The sequence below is a fragment of the Mus musculus genome, chromosome 13, assembly GCF_000001635.26.
Source record: "Mus musculus strain C57BL/6J chromosome 13, GRCm38.p6 C57BL/6J".
NCBI classification, from domain to species: domain Eukaryota; kingdom Metazoa; phylum Chordata; class Mammalia; order Rodentia; family Muridae; genus Mus; species Mus musculus.
The window spans coordinates 116,290,228-116,312,502 of record NC_000079.6 but is presented as its reverse complement, the minus strand read 5'-3'; the positions used below and the strand labels follow the sequence as shown (position 1 = coordinate 116,312,502).

The window sequence follows — 22,275 nt, the reverse complement described above, 5'->3', positions numbered from 1 at the left end:
GATGAAGAAACAGTTTATGCATTTCATTCATTACTTCATTTTCAAAATGAAGGCGCTCAAACTACAGATTCGCACCCCTGCTGTTTTGAAGGACAGATATTTGACCTAGCAGCATACAAAGGTCACAAGAAGTCCAATTTTGACAGGAGAGTGTCTAATCCCTCATTGAACACAAGAGGTCGCCCCTGTAATCAAATGCTCAGGGGGAAAAATATTGCTAATCACTTTTATGTAATCAGTTTTATGTATTCTATAAAAAACACTGACAACTTTACAGATACGCTTGATGTGTTAAATACACACATAGCAATCAACTAGGGGAGGAGGAGAAAAAAAATCTGTGGTCATATGAGAATCTCTGGGTAAAGGGAAACATTGTGGCCAGCAGCAGGAACTTCGATTTCTATGCAAATTGTATAATCACAAACACACAGATCTTCAGAGCACTTTCATCACCCGATCCTACTATTACTGAGTTCCCTCCAGCGTCTTCCACTGAGTGGAGTAGCTTTTGCATGGATCCTGGCTTTTATCAGTCTAAGAACCAGGGGAATGAATGCCTGTTTACAATAGTGCCCTGAACTAAAAAAAGGAAAACGTGTCGTGAATGCTGTGGAAGACCTGCTCACATTGAAAGTTTGTTCCCAAACTGTACGCTAGATTTTCTACTTGGAATTGCTATGACCAACGACCCTTTGTAATAATGTGTTGTTTGAATTAAAACATTACTAATTGTTTTGGTGAATGCCTGTATATGTTTGGAAGGGTGAAGAGTGAGGGTCCTTTGTGGGTCTCAAGTCACTAGACTGATGCTTCTTTTAGATGCCACATTATAAACATAGCGTGAAGAAATAGAATTGGTTCAGATCCCCTATTTATCTTTGTTGTTGTTTGTTGTTGTTTTTAAATCATGGTCAACCTGGCTGTATAGAAGGGTAGCATGCCCTTGTACGGAGGGAACTGCTTCTCTGGGCTTGGCAAAAGCAGCTTGACAAAAGATACCACACATAGGATGTCAGAGAGCAGAAACCGGGGTTGAAAGGAAAAAACACAACCAACCGGTAAAGTTAACCGGAGTCTACACAACTTTCCATCCTGCTCACGGACTTCAAAATAATTTATAATTAAAAAAAAAAAAAGAACAGGAAGGGAAGAGATTCCCATCTGCCTTCTTAAAGAAAACAGCAAAACAAGAAAGGGGGGAAAAACCCACTCCTGCTTCTTAACCTCTTTTCTCTCTGTGTGTACTCTGAAAAGTCACAGGCTTTCTAACTCGGCCACTGCGGCCTAGGTGGGGTTCACAGGTTTTATCATGGTTTAGATCTGGTGGAAGAAACACAAAAAGGAGTTCCCTAACCTCTGGCTCTTCTAAGAGGAAAACAAAACAAAACAAAACAAACAAACAAAAAAAAAAACAAGCTGAACCCTTCTACGATTCTGTTTGTAGCCTCTCTCTCTCTCTCTCTCTCTCTCTCTCTCTCTCTCTCTCTCTCTCTCTCTCTCTGATCAAAGTCCCTCTAGAAGCTCCGGCAGAAGTGTGGGAATTCTGTGTGTCCCCTAATAACTGCCTCTGAAAGACTGTAGATTTTGGGGAATCAGGAAAGAAATTATTGGCAAAAGTTACCGGTGAGATGCAGCCAACATCTCCTCCAGATGGCTTCCCCAGAGGAAACAAATTAGAAAGCTAACCTCAGGGGAGGGAAGTAGGCGCCCCACTCTTCTTTTGCAACAGACCCTCCCTGCTCACGCCTTCATACTAAAAGATTTAAAAGTCTCTAGAGAATATTGTAAAGTTGCGCTTATAATTACCAAGCCGTTTAAGGGCCCAGTGCACCTTTGCCTTAAAAAAGAGTGGACAACAGATCCATAGACAGACATGGACAACCCCACCCCACCCCCGTAAACTTTAGGGTCCTGCACTCTGACTCTAGATTAGAACACTTTCATGCTAGACTTAAAATTGAACAGGAGACCTCACGGGTCGGGAGGAAAGGAACCAACCTCGGAGTTAATTCGTTTTACCTTTTCGTTTGACCTTTGCGTTTCCAACCCGATTGTCCGCTAGGGAGACAAGCTCCCCTTTCCTCCCACCCCAAGTCTTTGGAGAGCTCAGATTGGGGAGTAACAGGGTCAACACGGTAGCAAGAAAAAGAAAAAAAGAAAGAAAAGAAAGAAAGAAAGAAAAAAAAGAACACAAAAACGAAGTCATAAAAAAACCCATTTCTTTTGGGTCTAACCGTCCTACTCCGGGTTTGTCCCCTAACGCGTAGCGCGCTGCTAGCTCCAGCAGATGCGCCCTTCCCGCAGGCAGCGAAATTGGCCAGCCCTGGGCTGTGCGCGCCAGCACGGGAGTCAGTGAAGGAAAGCGGCCCGTTCCAAGTGCCCCCCTTTTCCTGGAGCCCGGTAGGGACCCGCTTCACAGGAAGGACCTACCCACCAGCTACTCGCCACGGGCGGCAGAAAAGGGAGCCCCGAGCTCAGCGCAGCCCAAGGTCCGCGGGGAGCCCGCGGCGCTGGAACCCCAGGACACGACGCGGCGCGTCCGGGAAGGCGCGGGGAGGGGGTGGTGGACAAGGAGGCGGCGGCCGGGGACCCGGGCCACCCGGCGCCCAAGGAGCGACGTGGCCTCGGGAGGCTTAATCCTCTCCTGCGGGCTCGCCGAGCGGGCAGTGGCGCGCGGAGGCGCCGGGGCTGAAATATGATAATCAGAACAGCTGCGCCGCGCGCCCCGCAGCCAATGGGCGCGGCGCTCGCCTGACGTCCCCGCGCGCTGCGTCAGACCAATGGCGATGGAGCTGAGTTGGAGCTGAGAAGTTTGAGTAAGAGATAAGGAAGAGAGGTGCCCCGAGCCGTGCGAGTCCGCCGCTGCTGCTGCGCCTCCGCTCTGCCAACTCCGCCGGCTTAAATCGGACTCCCAGATCTGCGAGGGCGCGGCGCAGCCGGGCAGCTGTTTCCCCCAGTTTTGGCAACCCCGGGGGCCACTATTTGCCACCTAGCCACAGCACCAGCATCCTCTCTGTGGGCTATTCACCAATTGTCCAACCACCATTTCACTGTGGACATTACTCCCTCTTACAGATATGGGAGACATGGGCGATCCACCAAAAAGTAAGAAGCGGTTTAACCTTGTGGGGCTTGGTGTGCTGTTGTGGTGTGGGGGGGTCTCTCTCAGGCACCGATGACAGGGCTCTTTGGATTTGTAGTCACTGCCTGGAGAGACAGAAGAGAAGGTGGTCCTTTTGTTGTTGTTGTTGCTGCTGCTGTTGTGTGTGTGTGTGTGTGTGTGTGTGTGTGTGTGTGTGTGTGTGTGTGTGTGTGTGTTTTCTTCTTGTCACGCTTGCAGCTTGCATGTTTGGTGTGAATTCCGATCTTTGAGAAACTGATCATACCTTGTGTTTGAATGCTCTGTGCCCTCCCAAACTCTAGCCGCCTGCCCGGTGCTTAGCGGTGATTTCCTCCTCCGGATTCCGGAGCTCTTGGAGAAGTTATTATGTAGCAAAGGTCTGCCTGCACAAACCACACCGGCAGATATGAATTAGCATTAGACTTGCAAAAGAGAGCGAGTGACAACTGTATTGATGTCTACTCTTCTAACAATATCCATTCCCGCGTGCTATTGAAGAACGTGCTTCACGGAAAATATAGACATCCCAGCGTTGCTTTAACGCTTCTAGTCAAAACCTTTTCTTTGACATGACTTATCCATAATCTTGCCTAATGATTATAGCAAAGAGGGAGGAGGGAGAAAACACAAAATGAGCGGGTTTGATTGCGTGCTAAGCTTACAATGTAGACTATTCAAATCTGCGTTTTACATATATTCCACCTCCCTTTTTAAAAAAGCGAGTCAAGGTTTTGATGGCACACTCCAATTACCATCCCAAAGTGCAATACTCTTTAAGGGAAGAACAAGAAAAAAAAAAAAAGGGAAAGAAAAAAATTCTTCCAGAATACACCCTATAAGAGAACGACACTAAAAGTGTGTTTATCTCTGTAGGAAGTAAACGGTTAGTCAATCATGCATTTATTTTCATTTCAGAAAAACGTCTGATTTCCCTGTGTGTTGGTTGCGGCAATCAAATTCACGACCAGTATATTCTGAGGGTTTCTCCGGATTTGGAGTGGCATGCAGCATGTTTGAAATGTGCGGAGTGTAATCAGTATTTGGACGAAAGCTGTACGTGCTTTGTTAGGGATGGGAAAACCTACTGTAAAAGAGATTATATCAGGTATGCCATTTTTACAGGGTTATTTTCTGAGATTTCTTGGCTCTCCTTGTTTATTATTTGATGTGCCTTTGTTTTGTTTTGTTGTTTTTAGAGGGAGGGAGAACGTTTACTTTAGAGTGCCCAGTGTACAAGAAATGTTTTTAAAATTAAACTGTTGTTCATTTCATATCTTTGGGGGGTGGGGTGTCGCTGTGTTTCATAAATTTTTGTTGATAAGGTTTGTTAATGACTCTTTGAATTTTTCATACAAAAGATTATTTCCCTCTTTAAACTTCCCTAAGGACAACAACAAAATTAAGGCAAATAAGTTTAGGGTTTCAAACTTTAAAAATTCTATTTTCACTGTATAGTTTATCATCTTATTTATTTTTCTCCTGTTTTATCAATGACTTACATTATTTTGGGGGCTCCAAATAAACAGACAAAAGTTTCACCAAAGGATTTTTGAAGAACAAGTACAAACATTGCTCCCTTTACTTTTGGGGTGACTCTTCCTTTGATAAAAAATTTTAAAACCAAAATAAAATATTCCTTAACGCCCCCCCCCCAAAAAAAACCACCGGAAATTTAATCTTTTTAAATATTAACCCTTTGGTGATATCTAACTGCCTTTTCTTTCTTATCTTATCTGGGCTGATGAATTAGACAGAGCAGATCAAATTGCCCATCATCTGTCTGCGAACAATTGGTATATTTAGGTAATTGAACAGCTTCCTTTCTCACATTAAAATCTAGTAACTGATAAAATGAGGGAATCAGCTGACGGACAAGACCAAAACCAGGGAGGAGGATCTGAGCTGGCTTTTGTTGCACTTTTTTTTTTTTCCTAATTTCAAGTTTCTCTGACCTACCAGTTTATATCAGAAACTTGACTTTCTACCTTAGAAAGCCTGGTAGAATTTCTAAAGGAAAATGTGTTTGTTCTAATACAAAGCAAGATACTGTTCCCCTTCACTGTTAGGCTGGCGATGGCAGAAATGTAGCCGATTTTAGATTTCAGAGGTGGCCATTGGCAAGTGATCGGCTTTTCCTAAGCCATAAAGCGCTTTGGAGCTTCAGAACTTTCATTAAAGTTTAGTTAAGATTTAAAATACAGCCCCACCAGTTTTTCTCCTGCTGGAATAATGCCCCTCCCTCGGTTTTGTTTTGTTTTGCTTTAAAAAAAACATAGATTGGAGGATATATTCATGATAGCTAAAATTAAACAATATACTAGGGAGGGTTTGCTTGTTTGTTTGTTTGGTTTGGTTTTAATGACAAGGAGAATGGGAGGAAGTGGGATACAGGAAAGGGGAGGGATTTCGTCAATGGTTTGGGAACCCGGCAAAGTAAGTCTTCCTTCTATAAAATGGATGATCTTGCATTGGAGAGGCAGAAGGTAGGAAAAAAAATTTCAAGTCTGTCTTCCAACCTCTGAGAAATAATCCCTTTTCATCTTTTACTTGGCTGGTGTGGGCTCTCGGGACACTGGAGAGGGAGAAGGGAGAACCTACTTTGAAACTCCAAAAGCATCTTTACGCCTCTGAAGATACTGTTTCCCTCCCTTGTATACAGACTTGCTTCATTCCGGATCTGTCAATTTGCAGATGGAGTCACTCAGTTACTTTTCCTTTTCTCTTCTCTTCTCTTCCGCCTGGGAGCATGTTTGTAAGTGTGTGTGTGTGTGTGTGTGTGTGTGTGTGTGTGTGTGTAACACCCATGCACAACCCTTTTGGAGGATCTATAGTTGTAAAAGCAGGGTAGAGTGACCATTTTTATTTTAAGGTCTCTCATTGGGGAAGCAACATGCCACCTCCTTTGTGTGGATCTTGTCCTATCTTTTTTCACTCTCTATGTAGAAATTACTGATAGCTATTGAGGGATATCCAGGCAATGAAGCAGTGGATGGACTATAAGGACTATAAGGACTGAGCGGTGGTAAGGAAAGGCTGACAGGGGAGGAAGCTTTTAGCAGTGCGGGTTGGTTTTGTTGTTTTTTTGTCCATTTGTCTTGCTAGCCTTGTCCCCCAGGCAAACTGAAGTAGAGGTACATGCTTTAGGAACCGAGGAAAGACTGGTTGGAGGAACAGAAGCTGGGCATTAAAATAAAAGAGGAAGAATGGAGAAAGAACTTTCCATTAACAAGAGCCCCGTGGAAAATCTTTAGTTGGATAAATACTGGAAGGCCTTCACTGGAGAGGACCTGGAAACTCTCTAGTGCTTCATCTTGTTATTGCGTTCTGGGATTTTGTGTGTTCAGATGGAGTGGGGTGACCCTCAGTCCCCTTCCCCACCTTTGTTGTTGATGGTGATGATGGTGGTGGTGGTGGTGGTGTGCTTTTTCAGAAATACTTTTAGTAGCAGAAATTGAGGGATAGAGAATGGAAAGCATAGGGCTACTGGCCACTAATGTCCCCTGAATCCCTCCCTGCAAGTATTTGCAAGAATAATCCTGAGACTGGTACCAGAGGCTGGTTCGAGGTTTAGAATCCATCAATAAATTTTCCTTGGTTTGGGCTGAGTGCCTGAACTAAGAGGTACAAACTTAGACAGACACAGAGGTTCACCATAAAGGTTCCCCTTGTTAAAGGGGAGGTTAAGGAAGAAGGAGGGAGAGGAAGAGAAGGGGGAGGAGGGAGGAAGGGGGTGGGGTTGTTTCTATATTCTGCCCAACTTTGCTATTGCTATTTTTTTTTCCAGGCAGGTCAGGTTTATGGCCCGGGTCTCTGGCCATCTTGGGACAGAACCTGCCTGAAATCACCCATTTTTGTGTGTGTGTGTGTGCTTTTCTTCCCATGCCGGGGCCGGTTCATTCAGGTTGTACGGGATCAAATGCGCCAAGTGCAGCATAGGCTTCAGCAAGAACGACTTCGTGATGCGTGCCCGCTCTAAGGTGTACCACATCGAGTGTTTCCGCTGTGTAGCCTGCAGCCGACAGCTCATCCCGGGAGACGAATTCGCCCTGCGGGAGGATGGGCTTTTCTGCCGTGCAGACCACGATGTGGTGGAGAGAGCCAGCCTGGGAGCTGGAGACCCTCTCAGTCCCTTGCATCCAGCGCGGCCTCTGCAAATGGCAGGTACTCCTCCACCCAGAGGCTGAGAAAAGGCAGGCGGGGCTAAATCATAACCTTTCTTTCCTGCAACCTAGGGGTCACACAGTGGTGCAGAAAGTGGCCTGCAGTAAACCACACGTGCTCTTTGCCTTTCTAGCAAATTTCCATACACTCGTCGTCTGCCTTGACGGCACAACCACACATCTAAATGTCTGTCTATATACAAGTACACAGCATACCCCGCTTGTGCACACATGTATACACAAGCCCAAACTGTACTGTCAGCTTTACTTTGGCCTCTAACCCATAGCTTACTGAAAATGGGCTTCAGCTCTCTGCCAGGTTTTCTCCTAGCTGCCGCCTAATTAAAGGGGTGGAGCCCTAGGTCTCGAGGAGTTTCCTCCCTAGCCCTGCGAAGGAAGCTTAAGCAGCCCCAAGGCATTTAGCTTCCCACCTCTCTCTCTCTCTCTCTCTCTCTCTCTCTCTCTCTCTCTCTCTCTCTCTCTCTCTCCCTCTCCCTCTCCCTCTCCCTCTCCCTCTCCCTCTCTCTCTCTCTCTCTCTCTCTCTCCCCCCCCCTTGGGATTTACTTTCCAATCCAAAAGCTTTTTAAAATTTATTTTTATGCCTTTGTCAAAAAACAAAACAAACAAACAAACAAAAACCCCCATGTCCCTAAAAGATACAGTGTCAGTAACTGCAGGCACTGCACAGGACTGTAACTTAAAACTGTCAACAGCCTAATCTGCAGTAATTGCCTTTTAAAAAGGAGCCTGCCTCTTTAAGCCATTCATTCTACGTGATTTGGTGAGAATTTCATCTCCAAGCCTGTAGCTGTAGCTCTAAATTGACCCCATAGGTGTTTGGCCTGACCCCAGGGGGGCGTGGAAGGTGTGGGATTTGTACCGTGGAGATCAGAGGACCAGTTGCCCATAAAGGAAAGTGGAAACACAAAGGTTGGCTAAAACCAAGACCGGCAGACAGCAGAACATTGTTTCCTCCCTGCCTTCCAGTCAGAAGCAGGTCTCCATCCCTCCATCCCCGTTAGTATAAAGCCATCAGCTCCTACTAAATACCAGAGGTGAGAAAATGACAGCTTTTCCCCAACCCCCAACTCACCTCTTCTAGCTGCTCTGCAATTCTTCCCTGAGTGATGTCTAACTAGCAGACAAGGGATAAAGCCAAGGGTGAGAAACGGCAGAAGAGGCAGAAATCTTGGGAGGGAAGGGAAGGACCGTCTCCACTCCTCAGTCATCTCAAGCTCAGACAGTTCAACAGAGTTTCAGTTTTCTTTTGCTTGGGGTCAGCGGGTCTCTGGAACATCCCACATTGTTGATTTAGTACTAAGAAAGACAGGCGGACCATTCGGGTAGTTGGAATCCAGCATTTCTTTAGCTTCTAAATATGATTGTCCCCTAGAACTGAAGTTCAAGGCTTTCTGGCATAATTATCTGACTTTTGGTCGCAGACTTCCCAGCCCTGTCGTGTCTCTAGCTGTCACTGGGGTGTTCTGCGTTTTATTTTCAGGTACCCTCTATGACTTTAATCCAGAAGGGAAAGGCAAGCCTGGAGGTGGGGGTGTAATCTGTGACCTTCTTCTGGTTATGAGGGAAGGGGGGAGGGAGAGATTTTACTGTTGAAAAAAAAATGTCTCTGGTGCGGGTGGAGACAGACTTCTTTCGGCTAATTGTGTAGTGAATGGGGAGTAGGAACAGGGGTTGCATCTCTTATCTCCCCCATTACTCTCTGCATTGTCTTCTATTGACTAAGGAGCGAGAGATCTTCTTCCTCCTCATCCCTACCCTCTGCTGTTTCTGCGAGGTGTGCTGAGCCAGGGCTAGATAGGGAATGGAGTGGGCTGATGGTGGCGGGAGTGGCCTTGCATGCTCACCGAGTCCCTTTGCCCCGTAGCCGAACCCATCTCGGCTAGGCAGCCAGCTCTGCGGCCGCACGTCCACAAGCAGCCGGAGAAGACCACCCGAGTGCGGACTGTGCTCAACGAGAAGCAGCTGCACACCTTGCGGACCTGCTATGCCGCCAACCCTCGGCCAGATGCGCTCATGAAGGAGCAACTAGTGGAGATGACGGGCCTCAGTCCCAGAGTCATCCGAGTGTGGTTTCAAAACAAGCGGTGCAAGGACAAGAAACGCAGCATCATGATGAAGCAGCTCCAGCAGCAGCAACCCAACGACAAAACTGTGAGTAGCCCCGAAGCTAAGCAAGGAAGGGATGCTAGGAGACCTTGGAAGACCGGGCTAGCGGGGCATCCCTGTGATCTGATGGATTGGTACTCTGTGGAGCACCAGCAGGAGCCCAAACCAAGGTGGACCTCTCACTTCACCTAAACCCAGGTGTATAGTGTCTACTCTCTACAAGAAGGCCGAGATTTGGCTGGTTAGAAACTGCAGACGTCTGAGTGGTGCCCATCCTCCCCCATCCATTGCTGATTCCAAAAGGGGTCATGGTCTTCATCACCATGGGCACCCTGGAACCTAAAGGACCTAGTGGCTCCCTCCCTCCCAGGGCAGATGGTGCGAGGTCTTGAACTCAGGTTCTGCAAGCATTGGCACCATTAGAGTTGCTCCCGTTGTGAAGGGCAACATCTTGAGTGCTGATCTAGAACATGATTCAATATACTTTCCATCTATCCAGCATTCTGGTCTCACCCCAACTCTTGGCAAGACTTGCCACTGTTTTTGCATTTGGGAGATCCCTTCAAGGTGCCCATGCAGACACTCCCCTCTTCCAAGCTTCCTTCCAGCCTTTGGTATCATTATGTTAGGCAACAACACACTCCCCTTCCACCCCCCTCCCCCACCTCTTGCTTAAGTTAAGGTAAAGGTTTTTTGTTTTTTTTTTTTAAACTACTTCAGCCCTATTTTTAAATGCCATTTTTTAAAAAAAATCCATTGTCATTAAACTTGGCAGGCAGACCGAGACTGGGTAAGGGTACTTTCTAAGTTAGAGCATAATAGCACAGAAGTAGCCAGACCCAGAAACCTTGGGGCTAGGGTGGGGTAAGTATGATTCTGGAAGGAAGAGTGCTTAGGGGCAGGGGGATGGGTTCAGCTAACTCAAACTGCCTAGAAAACCAGTATCAGAAGGCTGAAGGGAGACAGACCCTGGCTGGACCTCAGTTTTCTAGTTCTGGGAGACTGTGGCCTCTTAACGCAGGTGGGAGGGGTTGGGGTAGGGCATAAGCTGTGAAGGTGAAGCAAAAGGTGATAGATGCAGCAGAATTGTTTTAATAAGATCTCAGCCAGTCTCATAATCCACTGCACAGAAGTAGAAAAACAAAACTGAACTCAAACTCATATCCATAGGTACAGCAGATTAACTGAGTCAATACAGGGCCACTGTGTAGATAAGATAAATACTTGGGTATATTTACTTAGCACATGCAGACCAGGAAGGGAGGGAGTTTGCTCATTAACATGTTGGGATGGGGGGGGGCGTTATTCACAGAATATCCAGGGGATGACAGGAACTCCCATGGTGGCTGCTAGTCCGGAGAGACATGATGGTGGTTTACAGGCTAACCCAGTAGAGGTGCAAAGTTACCAGCCGCCCTGGAAAGTACTGAGTGACTTCGCCTTGCAAAGCGACATAGATCAGCCTGCTTTTCAGCAACTGGTAAGTGTCTGGCTCCCAAATGGGAAAAGACTGGATCCCTAACAAAAAAAGGAGACTCGTTTTAACTGTTAGGCATTGAAAGGTCCCCTGGGGTGAGGGAGGGTACCGGGATTAGAGAGAAAGCAGGATGTGGTGGTGAAGAGGAGGGAGGCAGATGGAAGGAAAGGAGATCTCTTGTGAATCTTTGTTTAAAACTGAGATGCCACAATTTAACTATGTAGCCTAAGTGTGTAGTGTGATCTTCCTACAAAGGAGGCATATCTTATGGGTTGAGCTTCTCAGTGCCTAAGTAGTTCTGTGTACAGAGGTACAGACAGTGGCAATGTCACATATTTTAGGCTGTTCTAAATTACAAGGACTTCAGAGACCACCGTGGCATTTGGATCAGCAATCAGTAAGTTCTTTGCTTTACCTGTGTCTTGTGACTGATTCAAGTAAAAATGACTGGGATGCACGCCCAGTGTGATACCCAGTTAGAATGCAGTTGTGCATAAGCAGCAGGGAGCTGTCTGAACACAATTCTCTTCTATGTCAACCACGAGGATAGTTATTTAAATAGTTTGGTTGATATTTATTATTGTTATGTTTCTTTCAAAGCACAGATTGATCTAAAGCAGAGGATTTTAAAAATATTTTTAAACAAATGAGTTCAGATATGACACAATTACATTCAGTGTGGCATGTATGCCAAAAGGAACATGAGCATTGTCAGAGGCAATGCATATTTAACTTGTGAAAACCTGTCTTAGCACTAAAGGGTCTAACACATTCATCCATAGCAGAGAATTAATTCATTTTACCTATAAAAGGTTAAGATAAAGAAAAATTTAAAGATAGATCGGTGTGGTGCATATGCTTAAGGTTTTTTTTCTTCTTCCTTAAAGGATGATCAGCCCCATAGATACTGTTTTATTAAACACGAAGCTGAGTCCTAAAAAACACCCCTTTCTTTAGAAGCACAGTTAATGCATCAATTGAGAATAGGTTTCCCCCCATTCTATCCTGTGCCCTAAGCATATTTGCTTTCTCTTGTCAACAGTTATAAGGGTGATTGGCCAGAGGCAAGTGCTTAAAAGGGCTTGGTACCATGCTCTCTCTCTCTCTCTCTCTCTCTCTCTTTCTCTCTCTCTCCTCCCCACCCCCGTGTGTGTGTGTGTGTGTGTGTGTGTGTGTGTGTGTGTGTGTGTGTGTGTGTGTATGTGTATGTGTAAATGGGCCAATCTAGTGAGCAGGCAAATTTGAGAAGTCCCCTGACCTCGCAAGGAGAAGGTTTAATAGATAGTAGATAAGGGATTCTGGAGCCAAAGAGAAAGTTTTTCCTTAAATAAAACAAATTGTCCCTAGGAAGCATTCTGTAGGTAAACTTTGAATAATAGAAAAGGAGGTGAGAGGGGGCTTGGTTCCTCCTGAAACTTGAGTGTCAGGTGAGAACGGTGAAGTGGAACCCGAGGAAGGGGTAGGAGGGTATGGTTATGGGTGGGGGTGACAGTTTACGTCACACTGAATTTATAATGAGATGATGAATGTGTAGGTCTCCTTGTGGAAAGGGGAGGAGGGGTCAGGCAATGAGAGCACACTGTGAATCCACTAAAGAGTTAAGCATTGTTCCTCAGGAGCCTGCCTTGAATTTCTGGCCTAGAGAACTTTCCTACTCCCCGGGCTAGTAGGCAGCTGGATAATTTTATTTCAAGCCTTAGAGGGAGAGTTATGATGCCACTTTACAGTGGGAAACACATTTGCTCTTAAATAATTTAATAGGACACAATGTTGGGAATTCAGCTTGGGTTAAAAGAGAGCTCTTTAGGAAGATGGAGAAATGGAGAGCATTTCTTTGCAAGTGCTTCTCCTGGGCTTCCTTTAAAGCCTGTTTAAATTCTATGACAGGCATAGGTATCTTTGTTGGTATACCAGTTCTACTTACAGGAACTTATAGGCGTAGACTCAATGTAATACTTTTGTATAGCTCGGGACACTACTGAAGCCCCTTTTGCTGACTTCTCAACCTTCCATACAGGTCAATTTTTCAGAAGGAGGACCAGGCTCTAATTCTACTGGCAGTGAAGTAGCATCGATGTCCTCGCAGCTCCCAGATACACCCAACAGCATGGTAGCCAGTCCTATTGAGGCATGAGGAACATTCATTCAGATGTTTTGTTTTGTTTTGTTTTGTTTTTTTCCCCTGTTGGAGAAAGTGGGAAATGACGTTGAACTCCGAAATAAAAAGTATTTAACGACCCAGTCAATGGAAACTGAATCAAGAAATGAACGCTCCAGGAAGCGCATGAAGTCTGTTCTAATGACAAAGTGATATGGTAGCAACACTGTGAAGACAATCATGGGATTTTACTAGAATAAAAACAAACAAACAAACAAAACCCTAAGCCCAACATATGCTATTCAATGACCTTAGGAGTACTTAAAAAAGAAAAAGAAAAAAAAAAGAGAGAGAGACCGTTTTTAAAACGTAGAGGATTTATATTCAAGGATCTCAAAAAATGCGCGTTTTCATTTCACTGCACATCTAGAGGAAGAGCAGAAACAGAGAATTTCCTAGTCCATCCTATTCTGAATGGTGCTGTTTCTATATTGGTCACTGCCTTGCCAAACAGGAGCTCCGGCACAGAGCGGAAGAAACCAGCCTCAGTGACTTGAAAGTGTCCTTTCAGGAAGGCGGAGCTGCGTTGGTTTGCAATGTTTTTAGTTGACTTTGACAAGGGGTTACGTGAAATTCTGGGTCTCTTAAGCATGCCCTGTAGCTGGTTTCTCTTTTACGTTTGCCTCTCCTCCCATCCTTTTCTTTCCTTTTCTTTATTTCTCTTTACAATTTTTTTGAGATCCATCCTCTATCAAGAAGTCTGAAGCGACTTTAAAGGTTTTTAAATTTGTATTTAAAAACCAACTTATAAAGCATTGCAACAAGGTTACCTCTATTTTGCCACAAGCGTCTCGGGATTGTGTTTGACTCCTGTCTGTCCAAGAACTTTTCCCCCAAAGATGTGTATAGTTATTGGTTAAAATGACTGTTTTCGCTCTTTCTGGAAATAAAGAGGAAAAAGGAAACTTTTTTTGTTTGCTCTTGCATTGCAAAAATTATAAAAGTAATTTATTATTTATTGTCAGGAGACTTGCCACTTTTCATGTCATTTGACTTTTTTTTTGTTTGCTGAAGTAAAAAGAAGATAAAGGTTGTACCGTGGTCTTTGAATTATATGTCTAAGTTTATGTGTTTTGTCTTTTTTTTTTCTTTAAATATTATGTGAAATCAAAGCGCCATATGTAGAATTATATCTTCAGGACTATTTCACTAATAAACGTTTGGCATAGATAATTAAATAAACGCAATGATTCAGGGTCCCTCTTTTATATGTTTATTAGCAAACCTTTGGCATGTTTGAAATGAAGGATTTGCTTGCGAATTGGGCTAAAATGACATACAGTAGACTAGGTGGGATATTGTGTTGCAAGTAGTTCAGGTCGAGTTTGCAAGTTTCGATTTCAATAGAAGTCTTTTCGCTCTTGGCTGTGATAATGTTACGGGTTTTTTGAAAAGGAGATGCTGTTTTCTCTTCTGTCACTGTCCTTTCCCTCCCCCTGTCTTTTCCCTCCACCCCCACCCTGCATCTATCCCAAAAGGAAGAAGGTCTCTAAGTATGGGTTTTGATTGGAATCGCTAAATTTTCTTAACGCCAAGTGCTTTATACCAAAGTCATAGCTTAAGATCGTTAAAATCACCCACAAGTCAAACATAAACTCTTGATGAAGAAACTTAGCCTAGCCAGTGAAGGGTGGCCATGGTAGACTAGCGGTGGCTGATTGAGAAACTCCGCTTTCTTTGCTCAGAAGGTAGGAAAGGCTGGGAGAGGAAACGCTTCTCTCAGCAGTTCTCAGAACTGTAGGTGTCTGCATTTTCTTACCTCGTCCACTTCCCCACCCCCCACCGCTCCTCCCTCCCATCTCTAATTTCAACCCCTTGAGAGAAAGGTAGCTGGCTTGCAAAGGGAGGCGCGGAAAGCATTTTATTTGGAACCGCCTTGTTTTGGAGTGAGCGTCCCCGCTCTGTGCGTTGCAGGCGCCCCACTGGCTGGGGTGGTGAGAGCGGACGTGCGCTCTGGATCAGACACTGCCACCCACACCGCGTTTAGCAAAGGCTCACCTGCAAGCGACAGAACCTAGGGATGGACACAAAGTCCTGGCTCAAATTGGGCTCTTGTTTGCCCCCTCTGACCCCCACTCCCCATGCCAGGTTCTTTCTCGCTTGTCTGTGCGAGTATAATGCCATTTTCACTATATGACAACTTAATAACTACGAAAGCTAAGTACCCTAACCGTGTGTGATGTGGCACGTTACACTCTGTAGCCCCTGACTCAGAACAGGGCGGAGGCCGGAGGCTGGGCTGGAGACCCCGTGACGCCCGAGGCCGGCAGCTCTTAAGTCTGCTTGCACCCTCTCCAAACCTGCGCAAATCTTGAAGTGAGCCTCAATTAGGCTTTTGTTTGGCATCGTTCTACATAACGGGTTAATTACAGGCTCTACCACGAGGGCAGAAAGAAAACAAACTTTGCATTGGAAACGTTACAGTGCATTAGACATGCCCTTGATTACTTTGATTGTTGTGTCTAATTCTTGACAGAGGGGTAATAATTTGGCGGGTGGTAATAATGGCTTGTAGTTGTTTGCTGGGAAAAAAAAACAAGAGTTCTGTCTTATCTCCTACGGATCTTCTTCCACGAAAGGCTCTCCCCACCATCTTCTTTTCTTCTCTTTCCACCCCCCCCCCTTTTTAACTGTCTCTGTCTCTAATTTCTCACCACTAGAGGTGATTTTCTTAGTTTCTTGGCTGCTATATAAATTCATCTGCCGTTTGTCTTTCCCTTTTCTCACCATGTAGAAAAACCACCAAAGAAGAGCATGCCCAGGGTTGGCAGGTACAGTGTGAATTTGGGGTTGAGCTTACAAAGATACTAGACTATGCAAGACTAAGGAGGTGTAAAGGCCTCTGAAGTCCCTTTCCCACTAATAGCCTGTGCTGGACTGACATGCATTAGGACAGAAACAGCAACGCAACTTTAGACTTTTCAGGCAATGGAGGGACTGGTGCAAGATGCACATCTTTGTTTATCTTCCATCTATGCACTGATTTCTGAGATTAAAAGTGTGTGTGTGTAGTTGTGATATCTCACATCTATAGCTATCAGTGTGTTCCGAAGTCCAGTCCATAGCTTGAAATATAAGTAATATAGCAGACAGTGGTGAGTAATTTTGACTTCACTTGCTAGATCCAATGTGTTTGTTGCCTGGGGTCTGTGGATGGATTGATGGGTGGAGTCCCTGTATAATTAATGAGAAAGATTCCCCTTCTAGTCTCCTTAGAGGGTGTGCTAAAATGAGTAGCTGACATGCCTTCCTGTTTGCAGATTATCCTGGTTCCCTCTTTCCTTTCCTCTGCACACCTCTGGAGACTCAGTTTTGAGCACCCTTCTTCTAAACAAACCCCTTATTTGCTATTGTCTTTGCCCCCCACTCTCCTGTTTCTCATTCCTAGTCCTTCATTCTGGATACCCTGACTCATTTCCTCTAGCTTCTGAAAGCCATTATTTCATGCAATTGAAAACATCTAGGGTGCTCATCTAAATCAGGGGATTCCTATCAGCCCCTACATTCTCAAAGATAAGATTATTAAGCTATAGTTTCTTCAGAATACTAACCTATCCAATTTACTGTTCCTCTTTCATCGAAAGAGAACCATTTTTCTTACTATTAAAACGTTTCCTTTTAAGTTAGAATCCATTGCAATAACACTTTTGATTATTTATCATTAGGCATAGGTGTGTGTGTGTGTGTGTGTGTGTGTGTGTGTGTGTGTGTGTGTGCTGCCCATGGACAACTTATCTGGAGTTCAATATCCAAGGGCCAACTTGGTGGTACTCTCTTGCCACTCACCCCATCAGCTTGTTAAACTCTATTTGTTGACCTCCCTTCCGATCTGTCTTAATCCCTTTGACTACCAGCCAGAAAGACAATGTGTGTCTTAGACAATGAGTTGTCTTAGAAACACTGAATACCTTAGTACTTTGCACGTATAAACTACAAATAAAATTGATCATTGAGGTATAACTTTTCTGATTCCCCTGGGGTATCACGTAGCTTTTTTTCTTTTTCAAAAGGAGTAAAAAAAAAAAAAAAATCCCTTTAATTCATTTCACTACGCCCCAAAAAGAGTTTATGTGTTTTGGGTTTTCGGTCTCATCCCTAACACAAGTGAACCGAGTAGAAACTGCTTATTTTCTTATTTGTAATGTTCAGTTTAGTTAACTTTTGTCAAGGAGATTTATAATCCAAATTAGGCTTGAGTTCTACTGATTGAACTTTCCCTCTCTGCAAACCAACAATTAAGATTATGTCACAACAAAGCAAGTTAGATTTTCTTTGGACATGTGCAATACCAAGTATTCATCTGCCTTAAACAACAACAACAATAACAACAACCAAAAGTTCTTGTTACAGATTTGTAATAAAAGCAGTATAACACACACACTGTGACTTGGTGTTTTCCGAGCTAAAAGTACTTTATTCAAGGCTCTGGCAGAGAATCTGTTTCCCCGTCTTTCCTGATTGTTGTTTTCTTGATAACCGAGCAAGCCACTGAATGGCTGTTTGAGCCCAGGCGCCACAAACATAAACTTCACAGCTTACATTGTCCCAAGCATGATGGAGGGTCTCTCCACACCTCTCCAGAGACTTCTGAAGTGTAGACAGAGACGTTGGTTCACAGGCATCAGCGGAGGGGGGAGGGGTGCTTGTGAGCATTGTTACAAACACATTCTTTAATTTTATGATGCTTTAGACTTGGGCTCCTAGAAGTCAGTATCTCATCCTTCACTAATACAGTCTCCTCTCAGAGGACTTACCACTCTTTGTACCTACAAAAAATAAAAAATAAAATAGCAAAAATAATTCTGTTAAACTTCTGCAAACATATGAAGCAGGTATATACACATGACTTATGAAAGGAAAATACTGTTGTTTTGTTTCCAGAAAGGATATCCACTTTTATGGTTCGATCAGGCAGGGTGAGGAAACTTTTAGGAAACTGGTAGGAGATTTCGCTTAACTAGAATGTTGCCTGTTTCTTGACTGGGATCCTTCTCGATTTTATTGATCAAAAAGTTCACCGTCATTTTTTTGAGTGATGTAATTTGTGCAATTGACTGGGTTGGTTACTTATTTCTTTATGCATTTCGAGTGGTCTTCCCACGGCTACATTTCCTGTTTGCTGGGAGACCAGCTAGTTGCGAGGAGTGCTGGGAATTGGGGGTGGGACGGGGGTCCTCACACTGGTCTAACCAGCCCCACCACTCCCGCGGGCAAGTCGGCCCTTGATCCCTTAAAAGAGCGACAATCGTCGTAGCCCAGAAGAGGAAAAGGGGGTGTTTCTGGGCCCTTCTCTTTCAGGAGTTGATCAGGTTGGCAGATCTGGAGGGCTAATCCAAACAAGGCGCTTGACTTGTGAGGTCGCGAGTCTAGACAGAGCTGGTGGCTCGGCGGCTCCTTATCTTTCCCTGGGATCAGCCGAAGAGGCGCTCCCCGGCCCACTGCACTCGGCTCCCGGGGCCGGAGCCACCGCGCTGCGCAGACCGCACAGCAAACACAGCACCTGAAGCTTTACAGCTTGCTTTATTGTTTAATGGAGAATGCTGCAAAACATTCATTTGTCTTTGCGCGCCCGCGCCCTGTCTGCTTTATGCCACCAGCGCTGGGTGGGGATGTCCTCCAGCTCTGGGCTGATCTGGTCCTCACACTGGGCAGCTGTGCCATGTGCCTGTGAGTGCACATGGCCTCCAGGTCTCCTGGATAGAACCTTGGGGAAACCCAACCTCCGCCTTTTTCCTTGTTTCTACACACCCAGGAGGCAGAGGATCCGAGGGACTGTGGAGAGAGCGGTGGGAGAATTCAGTATCTCCAAGAGTTGCCTGGAAATGACTATTCTGTGCTACAGCCATTTATGGTTTGCGGGGTCAGTGGGCACTGGCTCAAGGGCGATCAATAAAAACATTTAGTTCAATAATAAGCTGCTCTTCTTTCCTTTCAAAATGTACCCAAAAGAATGCGTCAGCATCTTGGACAGGGTGTCCCTGCTTGGCTGATGCCCTTTATCCACTGCTAGCATAAGTGAGTGTCAGTGTCCTGACTTGTGTTTTTGTGACCACTCCACTGGACAAACCATGGAAACCTTGGTATTTCTTCACTGGCTTCCATCAGAGATGCTGGCACTGCCTTGTGCTTGGGAACAAGAGAACCCAAGCGTTAGATCGTACAATCCTTTGTTGGGGTAACAAACAACCAGTCTTGGGGATTCATAAACATTTTGTGGCTTGTATTTCAAATTAATTGAACATGATTAACCTAATTATAATTTTACTCATTCCCTTTGGATTTGTTTTCTTGTTTCAAAAAAAAAAAAAAAGGAGGGGAAAAAGAGGGGAAAGGGTTCTAGTTGCCTCTTGTTATTCTCAACTTTTGGTGAGGGAGAGAGAGAGGGTGAGGGAGAGAGAAGAGGAGAGAGTGAGTGGAGAAGAGAAGAGGGAGAGGGAAGGAAAGGAGAGACCAGGGAGAGAGAAAGACAGCAGATGAGAGAGAGAGAGAGAGACAGACACACAGAGAATTATTACTGCCTCTTTTTATACCAATCATAAGTGTAGGTGAGAGTAATTGGATTCCTGGATTATTGTTAAAGGCAGTGTTGAGAGAAACATTCTTTCCCTGTTTTTGTGGAGCAGCAAATGCAGTTTTCAGTCTCTCTTCTGCATAAGGACTGTGTACCACCAGAAACCCAGATAGGCAAATTCAGTCGTTCACTTTCATGAAATGTATCAATTTCCTGTAGGGAGGTTTTAAAGTAAAAGTCCTTTGTTTCTCTACAAAATAATCTCTAACAGTAACTTGGCACCATCGTTTCTTTTTCTCATGGATAAAGGTGATTGTTTATACGGGCCTGTCATGAATACAACGTGTTGCTTGAAACTTGTTAAACTTAGCAGGTATAGAGAGATAGTAGTAGACAGACCACTGACTATGATAAGGTGGAGCATGGTGGGTATTCAGTTTTAAGAGCCAGGAAAGAGTTTACTCTAATATATTTTTTTAAAATTCATAGTTCTAAGTATGTTTTATTATCTTTCTCATAGAGGTCTGTAACACAAAACAGCAAACTAGTCTTTGTTCAATGCAAAAGAAAGATTTGAAAAATATTACTTGTAGGTTCTAGTCTGTAGCTCTTTTGATACGCTAAATTTTACTCTCAGGGGATGTAAATGCTTTTCTTTTTGTTAGAATTAAGGCCTATAGAGCAGCTAAAACAGTAGAAAAATATTTGGTTGAAAGATTTTAACAATGAGTCATTGGAATAATTGTTAACATTTTAAATAAAGACGTTTACTTTGAAATATTTTTTAATTTAATTTTATACTTTACTTATTCACTTTAAATCCTGGTCACTGTCCCCCTCATGGTCGTTGAAATATGTTTAACAAGCACAAATCTATAGTTGGTTTCTGGCGAGATTATTACAAAATAAGAAAGAAAAGAGTTTGTTTTTTTCTAAAATGGACACACATACTTCTAAACAATTTATTTTTGAATATTAATAAGAGAAAACATTTTGGGCTAAGGGGCTAAAATATCATTTTAATAAAAATGTCACATGTAGCCCAGAGTTATTTAATGTTTTATTTCTGTTGTTTAAGAATTTTTGTCATGGGAGGTTGCTTTGTACAGAGAAAGAATTGAAGGAAAGTGGCCAAGCAACTGAAATAACAATTAAATGTTAATTCACCAAACAATAGGAGTGTCTTTCCTTGTATTAGATGATATGGCCATTTACTCTCACTAAGAATTAAGTGCTGGTTCCTATGAAGATCGGAGGAGTAAAATATGGATTATCAATTCCTAGAAAGTAAAACTTTGTAGAAAATTCTGAAATCACTCAGTTTTTTTTTCATAAGTGAAAATATTTTGGAGTTTCCTACCTAGAATTCTGGGTGCTGTGTGTGTGTGTGTGTGTGTGTGTGTGTGTGTGTGTGTGTGTGTGTGTGTGAAAGTATATTTGACACTTTATCTTATCCCATATTCTTAATTTTTGTTTTTATAACCTCAGTCTCAGTAGTCATTCTTGCATTTTGCACATGGGCAAGTTCCTCCCTTTTGCCAGATTGGAACAATTGCGTGAAGCATAGTATATCACCAACAAAAGCTTGCATTTCAGTTCTATAAACCTATCAAAGGAGACTAGTATGTCTCATTAACATTAATGGAAAATGTCCTTGAGTATCATGCGTAAAAAGGATCTTGGAGTGATTTCAACCAGCAGTGTCTTCACAGAAAGTGTTCCGAGGCCGAAACAATCTACAAAGTAATTTTGATCGTATCTAGGCTCAGTCAGTATTCTAGTCTCGCAAGTGAAAGTAAACATACAAAATGGTAGAATTAGAATTTATTTTAGACACAGATGCTCTGTGAAAGGGAAAAAAATGTTCTGGAAATAATTCCCCACAGCTTTTAGAATTTTAACACCAATTTAGAGAATTAACTAATATTCCAAGAAAATACAGACAGGCAAAATACAGAGATGTTTAGAACCAGAGCTGTTTGATGCTGCTTACAAACCCTCAGTAGAGGAGGTCTTTTCCATTAGATTGTATATTGGCATTTGAATGAGGCTGTTTATTTGTGTTTCTTTAGCACTAAGGGTATACAATGTGAAATCAGTCCTGTGGATAAATATATATGCCTTTGTGGTGTGTATGATGGTAGCCTTGCTTGGCTGTGGTTATAGGTTTCTTGGGGCAAAGATAAGTGTGGCATTAGACTGCGGTCTTGTAACTTTTTAGAGTAGAGCATCGATCTGTGTGATGTTTAGGTTGTTGAATCTAAATCTTCTGAAGGGACTCTGTAGACCAAAACCTCTTTTAGGTCTTTTAAAACAGGGAATGTTAAGACAAGAGTCGGTTTCTCTTGTACCACTGGTAGAGTGTGGTTGTTTCTGCCACGACAGAACACTGTGTCTCTACATAAAGTATTTTCCAGGCATCACTTAGGCTAGGAGCATGCCCAAGACCTGGTTCCCAGTGACCTGGGCACCTGCTTCTTAGCACTGCTCTCAGGCTCTTCATCTCTCTTTCATATACAGTGCATCCAAGAAGTCATATAATGTCATTGGTGACTCCACTGTGTAAGGTCGGCATTAATTCAGAGGGTATTATCTATAGGTGCTTTTAGTGATGTCCACTTTCTTTAAACCCAGGTGTCTTAGTCAGAGTTTCTATTCCTGCACAAACATCATGACCAAGAAGCAAGTTGGGGAGGAAAGGGTTTATTCAGCTTACA

General features: G+C 43.8%; 1 protein-coding gene across 1 annotated transcript, besides 10 other annotated features; it reads left to right on the top strand.

The window, feature by feature from the left end:
- Nucleotides 301-3,018: a promoter, noted in NCBI's record as "-2772 to -65 promoter fragment". NCBI's record gives the evidence for it as "EXISTENCE:reporter gene assay evidence [ECO:0000049][PMID:24610003]".
- Nucleotides 769-801: a protein binding site, noted in NCBI's record as "-2300 TCF/LEF site". NCBI's record gives the evidence for it as "EXISTENCE:protein binding evidence [ECO:0000024][PMID:24610003]".
- Nucleotides 2,638-3,016: a promoter, noted in NCBI's record as "-246 to +133 promoter fragment". NCBI's record gives the evidence for it as "EXISTENCE:reporter gene assay evidence [ECO:0000049][PMID:20960024]".
- Nucleotides 2,685-2,718: a protein binding site, noted in NCBI's record as "oligo3 containing octamer motif". NCBI's record gives the evidence for it as "EXISTENCE:protein binding evidence [ECO:0000024][PMID:20960024]".
- Nucleotides 2,685-2,718: a protein binding site, noted in NCBI's record as "oligo3 containing octamer motif". NCBI's record gives the evidence for it as "EXISTENCE:protein binding evidence [ECO:0000024][PMID:20960024]".
- Nucleotides 2,815-14,233, top strand: Isl1 (ISL1 transcription factor, LIM/homeodomain). Its single transcript, NM_021459.4, has 6 exons — nucleotides 2,815-3,108; nucleotides 4,040-4,229; nucleotides 7,026-7,285; nucleotides 9,171-9,457; nucleotides 10,725-10,892; nucleotides 12,907-14,233. Exons 1-6 carry the CDS (start codon nucleotides 3,081-3,083, stop codon nucleotides 13,021-13,023), a joined length of 1,050 nt encoding a protein of 349 aa, NP_067434.3. The 5' UTR covers nucleotides 2,815-3,080; the 3' UTR covers nucleotides 13,024-14,233.
- Nucleotides 16,349-20,213: an enhancer, noted in NCBI's record as "Isl1-F". NCBI's record gives its function as "enhancer in second heart field (SHF)" and the evidence as "EXISTENCE:transgenic organism evidence [ECO:0001131][PMID:19580802]".
- Nucleotides 17,933-19,789: an enhancer, noted in NCBI's record as "Isl1-F2; EcoRV/DraI fragment". NCBI's record gives its function as "enhancer in second heart field (SHF)" and the evidence as "EXISTENCE:transgenic organism evidence [ECO:0001131][PMID:19580802]".
- Nucleotides 18,369-18,400: a protein binding site, noted in NCBI's record as "FOX1 site". NCBI's record gives the evidence for it as "EXISTENCE:protein binding evidence [ECO:0000024][PMID:19580802]".
- Nucleotides 18,520-18,549: a protein binding site, noted in NCBI's record as "FOX2 site". NCBI's record gives the evidence for it as "EXISTENCE:protein binding evidence [ECO:0000024][PMID:19580802]".
- Nucleotides 19,313-19,348: a protein binding site, noted in NCBI's record as "FOX3 site". NCBI's record gives the evidence for it as "EXISTENCE:protein binding evidence [ECO:0000024][PMID:19580802]".

What these genes read in the sequence shown, in the direction of transcription:
- Isl1 (NM_021459.4), top strand. Translation starts at nt 3,081, where the DNA reads ATGGGAGACATGGGCGATCCACCAAAAA. An exon ending in TGTAAAAGAGATTATATCAG is followed by an intron (nt 4,230 to 7,025) that starts GTATGCCATTTT and finishes CGGTTCATTCAG; the next exon opens with GTTGTACGGGATCAAATGCG. An exon ending in AGCAACCCAACGACAAAACT is followed by an intron (nt 9,458 to 10,724) that starts GTGAGTAGCCCC and finishes CGTTATTCACAG; the next exon opens with AATATCCAGGGGATGACAGG.